We start from the raw sequence: 11,292 nt of genomic DNA, 5'->3' as shown, positions 1-11,292 counted from the left end.
TCTGGCTGACTGTGCCAGAACCATACAAATCATTCAATGCAGACTTCAGACTGTACAACAGATTTAACCAAGCCTCTTTCCAATGTTTCCAGTTCTGTTCCCAAGAACAGCCTTTCTCTTCTTGCCTATACAGATTACATTCCATGTTGGAACACATGCATATTATCATTTAAAATGTTACACTGCTTGTACCCAAATATCCCTTTTAGTAAACTAGCCTTGAAGGAAAAATTATACAGTGTCAATAAAATACTAATTATCATCATGAACATTTATTTACTGTTATTTATACAGCCATGAACAAATCAATTAACTCAGCTAATTTAAAGTTATACCTGTAAATTAATACATTAAGTGTTTAAGCACTTGCAATAATTAATTCAAGCATGGGAGAATTATGACAACCAGTATCATAGTAACTATTGTAATTTATTAGTGCAAGAACAACTTATAATCAGACTCATGAAAAAAACAATTTAGGATTCTTTACAATGAGGCTACACACACAGAACTGATGAACATTTTCAGAAGTAGAGATGGAAGATTCAGATCAGTAAAGAGTTACAGTTCTATATAGAGATAATGGACCAGTGGAATCACAGGTATATATAATATCATTCAAGTTACAAATTCTGGGATCAGAAAATAAATATCAATGAACTGTGTCAGCACTACTGAAAAAGTGTTGTTACTAGCCAGGTGGTAAGGTGCAATTATATTACTATGCCATCATAATTTGTGTTCATATTTAATTATAATATATGAATTTAACTGAATTGGGAAGGAAAAAAATATATCTTTTATATCACATGCCTGGCTGTCCATAGAATCAAAATGTTTCCTATTAAATACTAAAAACTTTAAAAACTGACAAAATTAAAATCAGATGTTTTCTAAGAGTACTTATTAACTGCAATACAAAAAGGAATATCTTATAAACACCTAACCTTAAAGAATGGGCATATCACAATTGTAAAAAATAAATATTTATATCAACCTGTAACTTAAAAAAGGGGTAAGAGATTTTAAACCTGTTAAGATAATTCTTCACTTCTACACTTTTTCTGGAATGAAGCCAATATATCAGCAAGAGAGACAGTGAAATCCCCATTCAATATTTCTGAATGTATAGGTGTTCCTCATATAATACTCAAATTTTATATGTTCAGCCCCATTACCTGAGCACAAAGTTCCACTCATTTAACACTTTCACTTCCATGTCCAGTGTTGGTCATTATATCATAACAACATGCATGCTGCGAAAGCAAAATACAGTTCTGAAGGATGGTGGTTGTATCATAGACTACTGGCTTTCTCTTGCTGAGCCTTTTAACTCGTCCAGATGTTTATGCATGGCATCCACTCCAGAGAATCCACTGTTACTTGGACTACGTTGAACTGGGAACAACTGTAACAGAGAGAGCTGGTCTTCACATAAACCTCATGCATATCGCAAAACTATCACTTCCTTTTTCACATTTAAGAGACACTATATAAAAACTGAACACACCACAATTTAAAATGTATTACAGTACTCAAATATTCCTTTTTATAAATTCACATTTAAGGAGAAATTATACCAGTGTGTGAATAAAATAGTACTAATATCATAAACATTATTTACTATTATTTATTACAGCCATAAACAAATCAATTAACTTAGCTGATTTAGAGATATACCTCTGTTGCTGAGCCTTTTAACTCCTCCAGACGTTTACGCAAGGCATCCACTCCAGAGAATCCACTGTTACTTGGACTACGTTGAATTGGTAACAACTGTAACAGAGAGAGCTGGTCTTCACATAAACCTCGTGCATATCTCACTATCACTAACATCCATGTTCACATTAACAGACAATATATCAAAACTGAACACACCACAATTTAAAGTGTTGTATTACAGTATTACAGAAATTATACTGGTGTGTGAATAAAATAGGACAAATATGAACATTATTTACTATTATTTATTACAGCCATAAACAAATCAATTAACTTAGCTGATTTAGAGGCATGACTCTAAAGTGATACATTAACCAATTAAACACTTCCAATAATTAATCCAAGCTTGAGAGAATTATGACAAAAGCGATATCATCATAGTGACTATTGTAATTTATTAGTGCATGAACAACTTATAATCAGACTCATGAAAAAACAATTTAGGATTCTTTACAATCAGGCTACACACACAGAACTGATGAACATCTTCAGAATACTGTGAAAAGCAAAGATGGATGATTCAGAGCAATAAAGATACGCAGTTTCATATACACATATTGGACCAGTTTTAAATTCCAAGATAAAAAAAAAAACGAATACCAATGAACTGTGCCAGCACTACTGAAAGCTATAAACAGAGTTGTTGTTCACTATGTGGTAACGTGCAATTATACATTCCATAACAATTTACGTTTATATTTAAATATAATATATGAATTTAACTGAATTTGGAAGAAAAAATATACATTTTATATCAGATGTTTTGACTGCCAATAAAATCAAGATGTTTAATATTAAAAGCTCAGGACTTCTTACAAAACTGACAGAATTAAAATAAGATACTGTCATGGGATGCAGTGACTACAGACAGGCTTTGGACTGGTAATTTGATTTACTGAACATTTAACAGATCATAACTACAAATAACTATAGCGCTATCGCTAATTCACACACTCATCAGTGCACTATGGCACGTATTGAGTCTTCTCAGTCTGCTGTGTCTTCACCATTCATCTGGTAACAGTTTCCTATGCCATAGATCCCTCAACTTCTGTGTTCACGTTCTTACTGGCTGCTGACTGTCTCCCACCGAACTAAATTCTAGATTTGTCTTACTTGTAACACCTCAGCACGGACCACATAGAAAAGGGCACTTCCCAGTTAATTCATAGGTATGTGTTAGGAATCTGTTGCCTAGCAACAGATGTTTACAGAGTCATTACCTAGCAATGGGTCTACATGTTACATTTCTGCCTCCTTATGGCTAATCGTCCGTGATCGAACTCTCCTTCCTCCTTTGTGGCTCAGTTCTTGCAGTGATTACTCTTCAACTGCTTCCACTGCTCCCTCCTTAAGGCCGCTTGTGCCAAGTGGTTCCCTGATAAGGTGCGAGCCGGTTCAGGTATACCACCATCAACCTTGATCTAGAGTTCCTTTCTGGCTGGTGCAGGCAAAAGGTCCAAGAATGACTGATGCTCCTACAACTCTGGATCTTAAACTGCTTGTGTCTCTTCTTTCATTTCAGAGGGGGCAGAACCCTCCACAATGTCCAGTTTCTCACTTCCCATAACCCAATGGAAATCCTGACTACTTGCTTCATGACCTCCAGTCTGAAAGTACACGTGACAGTCTTGATAAATATCCTCTTGCTTCCTAGATGTAGCTGCCTTTTAGGCCTTGGTCTCTTATGCTGTTGTTGCAATATGGTTGTGCCCAAAATCTTGAACATTTGTTCTTTAGGAGCTCCTTGTACAACACTCTCCCTGCCGTGTTTCTTGTGCAGTGCAGGAATGGCATGATAGATCAATTGTCCTCAGGCAGTGACTAACTTCTGTTGGGACCCACCATTGCCCTGGGTCTGTTTTTTTGGCTGTCAGTGGCACCCTATGGCTAGATGTCAATCCCCATATCAGTCCTCCAGTACTCCAGTAATTTTCACTGTGGCCTTTTCTTTAAGGATGTCCTGCTGCTCTGCTATGGCCTCTGACTTTTCTCAATTGGCCTCCAAATTTGTGGTGTCCATTCTCTTCCTTTCTTCAAAAACACCCACCGCAGCCTCCATTTTCTCTAGCTGGGAGTCAATCTTGGCCATCATCCTCTCACGATGGGCATCTATCTTTCTTCATTTCTTGGCCATCATTTCTTCTTTCAGGTGTTCTTGGCTGGCCTTCATTTCCTTTAAGCTGGCATCTGTCTTGGCATCCATCTTTTCTATGGTGGTTACCAGATGTTCAATTTTTGTAGGCTGATGATACAACCAACGAGTGCAGTCTTCAATCCAGTATCTGAATTCAATCCCACTTCTGAGACCAGGTGCCACATGATGTAGTGGCTACAGACAGGGTTTGAAATGGTAACTGGATTTACTGAACACTTACACACTGTAACTACAAATAACTATAGTGCTACCACTAATTCACACACAGTTCACTACAGCACATACTAAGTATTCTCAGTCTGCTTTGTTTTCACCAGTCATTTGGTAACAGCTTACAACACCGTAGATCCCTCAACTTCCATGTTCATGTCTTTACTGGTAGGCAACTTTTCCCCAACTAACTAAACTCTAGACTTGTCCTGCTTATAACACCTAGGCAAAGAGTGCACAAAAAACACCGCTTCCAACAGTTTTTCTCTTATTGCATCACACAGCTGTCATACAGACCATGTAGAGAACACTGCTTCCTGTTAATCCACTGCTGAGTTAGGAATCTGTTGCCTAGCAACAGGTATTGTTTACAGAGTTATTACTTAGCAATGGGTCTACATGCTGCAGTATTTTCTAATGGTACTTATTAACTGCAACACAAAAGTGGCCTCGTTAGTCTAGAGGTAACGTTCCCACCTCATGACTCGTGGTACGCGGGTTCAAATACCTGGCGGAGGTCGAATTTTTAAGGGCGGAAAAATTCAGGGAACAAGTCCTCCAGGAAGGACTTTAAGCTGTGTGTCCCGTGTCGTAACTTTACGGCACGTAAAAGAACCTCATATCCTCAAAGGGGATCACTGAGCCAAATTCCAGGACGTTTCCCGCCCAACAATAGCCTCTAAGGCCTCCGATAGATGGGGGAAGCATTATAGACACCGCTAAGCAAGTGGCCGAACTCACTTGCTCGGCGGGACTGATGGTATGCACCATTTCTCGGTAGGGTAAAGAGACTGGTACAATATCATAGAGGGAAGCACAATAGATCAAACTGGTCGCGGTGCATGGGGAAACCCACCCTCTCTAAATAACTAACTAACTGCAACACTAAGGGGAAAACCTTAAAGAAAGGCATATCAGTCACAATTGTAAAAAAATAAACATTTATATTAACCTGTAACATAAAATGGGTTACTACAGTTTAGATCTGTAAAAGACAACTCTCCACTTCTAGACTTATTCTGGAATGCAGCCATACACCAGGGAGACAGTCAAATCCCTGCTCAATATTTCTGAATATGTAGATGTCCCTCATACAACATCCAATTTCTGTAGGTTCAGCCCATTACCCAAGCATAAAGTTCCAGCCATTTAACACTTTTGTCCCCGTATCTAATATTAAAATGCAGCACCCTGTTGCACTGTGTACATGGCAAAAAAGCATAACACACAGTCATACCTCACATCTAAGGCTGGTCATTTACTACTGCTTTTTCCAGACTGCCAGATCTGACCAATGCCAGTGACTCAAAGTGACAAGACAAAATGTTTCTCTTTCAAAACACACTTTGATCGCAGAGTTCTTTGCTGTCACTAAGTAGTCCATGTAGCTACCTTTTGCAATTCCTTGGACATATCTAGATCATTTGCTATTTACTCCTTTACAGTGATGTAGTACAAACCACTTGCATAGTACAAAAATGGCTGGTCTGTGACATATACTAGCAGCAGAGTTGCTGGGACTTAAAGTATTATGGCTTTCCTCATATTCAAATTCACTGTCCCCAATATATGTTAAATGGGGAGATCACTTACCTGCACAGATAAGTTTGACAACATGCTTCATAAACACACAAAACTAACCTCTTGAGGCCTATCAATGACAAATGGTTTTTTGTTAAGGTTCTCATCATTTACAGCATTGTCATCTGTATCACGTGGACCTCGCTGCCTGGGGTCGAGGACGAGACTTGATGGTTCAAGGCCTGCCTGCACTTGCAATGCCCGTAGCCTCTCCAAATAGTAGAGATTCTTTGAACCTGAACTTGAATCTGAGTCCTCACCGCCACTCTCTATTATAACACGAGCCCTCAAGGTTTGAAGCTGATCCATGCATGCTGCTTTTGGATTCCGTAAATCAGCTCCACCGACATCAATATTCTGAAGTGTGACTCCACTGGAGGCCGTTATTCCTGCACAATGAAGTTTACTGCGAACAACTGTATCACTTCAAATGGATGCTACAGTCAAATTTTGTGCAAAATAAGACTGATATTCAAAAGTAAAAGTATGTTTCACTGCAAGTTCTCAAAGGAATGTAGCATATTTTTCATATCTGGGACAACAAGAAACTGAAAAGGAAATGTGGAAAGAAAGAACAGACTGGAAAATTTTTGGTCATTGACCCAAATAAAAACAAAATGATGACAGATGATAATAGTTGCGCCATCCACGTCACAATACATAATCATACCTGTCACATACCAGAAATTTTTAAACAAATGGTCAATTTTCTTGTAACTTGGTATGAATATCATTCTACTGGACAACAAACATTTGGACTGCTTCATCATCATCATCATGATGGCTGTGCTAAATTTCTGCGACAAAAGGAACACTAGTACTACTTAATGTATTCCTGAAATGTTATATGGTTTCAGATCTCCAAGAAAAATACATCTTTTGTAATTTTCTTCAAGAAATCACAGAAACTATTAAGAGCGTTGAAGAAATAAGCTCACTACTGCCTATTTCACCATTAGACCTGCCATCAACTTGAAAGCGGTGAGAGAAAAATAACAACATAATTTTCTTTCAAATTTAATGGACAGTACAAATAGTACATGTCGAATATATCTTAGTAACTAATTACATTTAAGTTCTATTTAAATCTTTCATTATGTACAGTGGCAATCCAATGAACACACCTTTAAGTTCCTACAACTCATTCATGACATTTCATTTAGTTCTTAATCAGTATATACACTCTGACAAATTCTCTATTACATTTACCTCTCTTGTAAGAGAACCTGAAGGTTCAACACTACTAATACCAAAGTCCACCACTGGACACAAGTTCTATCTACCTCCCATCCATTCCTCAACCTTCTAAATGTCTGTTTTTCAAACGTTTTCCCCTTCAGAAATCTGTTGGCATTCAATTCCCCCATACTAGCCCCACACAGGCTCCTTTTAAGTCACTATGTCACATGTACACCCCACAAAGTACATTCCAACTCAACTAATTTAAATAAATGCTTACACTAAGGATTATTTACATGAAACAACTGTACACAGTATGAAGTATGATAAAGTGACATACCTAAGGAGCTCATACTTGATGGAACCATCGGGGGAGCGGCAGCTGGGACAGTATGTACTAATTGCCCTACAGATTTTTTCCTATCCTTATCAATTTCCTGCAGTCCAGCTTCAACATAGTCTTGGAAAAACTGTGAAGATTTCCGAAGGAAACGATCAATATCAGCTTCTGGATGCTGTTGTTTAAAGTCATACAAAAGTGACAAACCCTGAAATGTCAGAGACCATAGGATTATTTATGGGGACACACTAAATATGGCAGAGCAACCTGAATTAATATGTAATAAACGATTTCATAGAGCTTTGTTGTAGTGATTGGCAACAAAACATTTTTTTTTTTTTCAATTTGCAAATTCACCAGAGCCTGGAAGGATAGCAATATTATAAAACTTCAAGTAATGGATAATTCTTTGGACATGTAATAAATGCATCAATAGAGGGACATTAAATTGAAGTTTCATATTTAACAATAAATTAACAACGCATGTTAATGGCATACTCATGGAAGGCACATATAATCTCCACATGCAAAATGAAATGTAGTTCTGCTACATGAAGGAATGAAAAACTCTTTGTTCCTGTCCTTTCTGCATTACAGTGCAATTCCTCCAGTTCACTATACTAAGTAACGATATTCAATACAAATATATTTAATTATCTGTCTGCTAACTCTGTGTGGGGTTCAAGGTCAAAGTTAGAGGATAAGCGGGGCTGGTACATACACACAAAAACACACCATCCTGACTGAATCAACACCCATGAACAACCCTTGATAAAACACCAATATGGATTTAAAAGAATGCTTCTTGTATTTACATATCTCAATAAAATGTAGTTTTTGTATCATTTAATAAATTTCAAACAGAAAATTGTTATTTTCAGACCACATTCTACAACTCTACTTAAGGGACAAAATTAATTTTTAAGAGAATATATCAGGATTACTGGGTTTCTTGACTTTGTCCATCATCTAATATTCTAAAGAGTAACTAAAAAACACAATGTTTTGGGAACTATATGTTTCAATCCTCAGGTGAGGGGGTGGGAAACATCTACCTGTTGGGTCCATTAGAAGGAGAGAATCTTAGTCACAACTACAATCAGACCAGTGACTGAGAAAGAAATGAGCTATATCAACAAAACTGCATCAATCATCCATGCATGTACACACCTCTTTTGTCTGATCCCTAGACCCAATTTTCTTAAATATCTCTGATAAAAGCCCATATGTAGTTTTAGGTAGCTGATGTGATTTTGATTCTTTCTTCGGAGGACTGGACTCATGCTTCACAGTCTAAAAGAAACATTTACATTACATTTAGTACAAATCATTTCATACCACAACTTAATCACACTATAGTGTCTAACTTCATTCATTCACATCCTTTTCAGTACTAAGCACACTAAGACCTGTCATGGATACTGCAAAACAGAATCCTTCAGGCATTTCAGAGATATTCTCAAACTTGTTTTTGCTCTTGCCTGAAACTTTAAGAATTCTCTTGAGGTATAGGAGGCAGGATGCCTCTCCTACTCAACTGTCAACTTTGCCTTGTCATAGCATACTTGCTTTCACTGCAGAGGTTTTTATGCCTAAGTTATAATAGAGTAACTGTTATGTCAGTGCAGGAGGAAATGGTGGCACATAGAGCTGTCCAGAGGTGTAATTGTGTTTTACTAGAACCTGGGAGTTTCTCCACTGAACAAGGACCTTTATTATAGGGGGTAAAAAGTTTAAGGATTTACTAGACTAATTTATGGGAAAACCTTGCAATTGTGTAAGTGGAGAAATAAATCAAACCTAGGTGAAAGTTAAAGCTGTCCCTATGCTATGATGAAGATATACAGGGGAGTGGATGTATACATCCATGGTCAGCTTCATGCCCCGGCCACTTTACCCCCAGGGAAAGGATCCCTAATACCGACAGGATATGTGGCTGGGTGGGCACCATATTCGCTTTGGATGATGTGGACAGGAAAAATATCTTGACCTTTCCAGGACAAAACCCCTGACCGCTCAGCTGTACAGCCCTAAGCCAGTCACTATACTGACTGCACTCAGAGATTATGAATTGTACAAAAAAATCTGAAAATACAAAGATAATATATACATGAAAACAAATGTTATCAAGTCTGACATCACCATCTAAGCATGAATAAAATACACTGAAGCACAGACCAGTGATTCTAAGTAACATTTACATAGGTGAATTCTCGTTAGCGGGTAGTGCTCGGTCAGCACAGTAACAAGCTTCACACTGAAGAGTTGAAGAAATAGTGTTCAATTTCCAGCAGGAACAAATTATTTTTTTCACTTTTCCAATCACCTGACCACTTACTTCCATCCAGTATGGGACCTATACCTCTACTCCCCTATACATCTTCATGGTGTTGTACAACTTTACCTTTCACATTTGCTCCTGTAACTACATGTAAGTACATATAAGTACTGTACAAACAACTGATTACAAAGAAAGGCCATAGTCGAACTGGGATGTGACACCACAGTCTGGCAGATCTTCACCAAAGTTTTGGACAAACCTGATGTCTCCAACTTCAGGATATAAGAACAGGACAAATGTGGAAAAAATGGTATGTATGTAGGACCAGAATCAGGTTCCTAAGCAAACCAACACATCTGTACCAATTTTTCCATGCTCAGCCTACTTTTCTATCATGAAAATGGAGATACAAGCCCCCACCAAAACACTGGGGAAAATCTACCAGATTCCACAGCATCAAGAAACAGTAATCACCACAGTGATTAGAAATAAACTCAATTAACTGTCTCTTAACAATGGGTACAAAACATATCAATCATACTTTTACCACATCATCATATTACTTTAAGTAGTAAGTGGAATAATTATATCATTATGAGGCAATGCATATTTCCATTTTGGTCTTCTCAAAACTACCCTTGTAATCTGTTCATAAAATGTGTATCATTGTGCTACAGGACTTTCAACGGTATCTGCAACCTACAATATAAATAGCAGTTTGCACTTTTTAAATATTTAGCTCTTTGAAGCACACTGGTTATTAAGGTGAAACCTCCATTTAAGGTTTCTTTTCAGAAAAGTATCTGAACATTAAATTAAGGAATAGCCTGAATGGAGGAACATCAAATCAAGAAACATTAAATGTTACTTCTACTACATACACGACAACTACTTTCACATTAAAAACTCTCCATTTTGTCTGGAGCATACTTCTGTGTTTCCCCACCAATTGCATCTCCCCCTTATCATGATGGTGGGGTTTGAGAGCTCCTGAGACCCTGAGAGCTATGCTGGCGGTAGCACAGCTACTGGTAGAGGCACCCATGTCGGACAGGTCAAGGGGTAGGAGCCAGACAGAGAGGGATACCCTGGTCCTCCAGGTTGGGGGTTGGGCATGAGGCCAACAACCGCACACTGTAAAAACTAAATTGTTCAGAAATCCAAGGAAAGAGTAGCCAGACGGACCTATTCAAGACAACCTGGAAAATTTTTAAAGGATTTGAAAATTGGATCTTGGAATGTATTACCTCTTTACAGAACCGGAGCACTAAAAATGCAACTTGAACTAGATAGCTATAAACTAGATATCACTGATATACAAGAACTGAGGTGGTTGGGTAAAGGAGTCATGGAAAAGAGGGATCATGTTGTATTCTATAGCTGTCAGAAGAAGTCACATGTTTGGAACAGGGTTTATTGTTAATAAAAAAAGGAAGAATCTTATTTTAGACTTCCAGGCAAAATCTCACAGAACATCTAGGCTACAAATTAAGGGAAAGTTTTTTAACTACAGCCTTATTTGTGCATATGCCCCAACCGAAGATAAAACTGATGAGGAGAAAGACTCCTTCTTTGATGAATTGGATGAAATACATGGCGAATGTCCAAAAAGGGACTGTAAAATAATCATAAGGGACATGAATGCCAAAGTGGGGAATAAGGATGTATATAGATCGATTATTGGAAAACATAGCGTACATAACAAGTCAAACGATAATGGGATGAGATTAATAAATTTTGCTTCCTCAAGAAACATGGTAGTAGGTAGTACAGCGTTTAACCTTTAACGGCCGAATGTTATAATTATTCGCATCAAGTAGC

The 11,292-nt window shown here is 37.7% G+C and overlaps 1 protein-coding gene across 3 annotated transcripts in view; it reads right to left on the bottom strand.

Annotated features, from left to right (window-relative positions):
- Nucleotides 1-256: 256 nt before the first annotated feature.
- Nucleotides 257-11,292, bottom strand: part of LOC111863891 (protein mini spindles) — a 78,438-nt gene continuing 67,402 nt past the window's right edge. For all 3 annotated transcript variants that reach the window (XM_023850687.2, XM_023850686.2, XM_023850685.2), the window contains exons 31-35: nt 8,361-8,483; nt 7,191-7,398; nt 5,732-6,060; nt 1,681-1,776; nt 257-1,408 (exon numbers count right to left, since the gene is read on the bottom strand). In XM_023850687.2, the coding sequence (XP_023706455.1) occupies nt 1,304-1,408; nt 1,681-1,776; nt 5,732-6,060; nt 7,191-7,398; nt 8,361-8,483 (861 nt within the window). In that variant the 3' untranslated portion in view covers nt 257-1,303. The remainder of the gene's footprint in view (nt 1,409-1,680; nt 1,777-5,731; nt 6,061-7,190; nt 7,399-8,360; nt 8,484-11,292) is intronic.

This window comes from Cryptotermes secundus, unplaced genomic scaffold (assembly GCF_002891405.2).
Source record: "Cryptotermes secundus unplaced genomic scaffold, Csec_1.0 scaffold171, whole genome shotgun sequence".
Classification (NCBI taxonomy): domain Eukaryota; kingdom Metazoa; phylum Arthropoda; class Insecta; order Blattodea; family Kalotermitidae; genus Cryptotermes; species Cryptotermes secundus.
The sequence above is the reverse complement of the archived record's forward strand: the minus strand, read 5'-3'. Positions and strand labels throughout refer to the sequence as shown.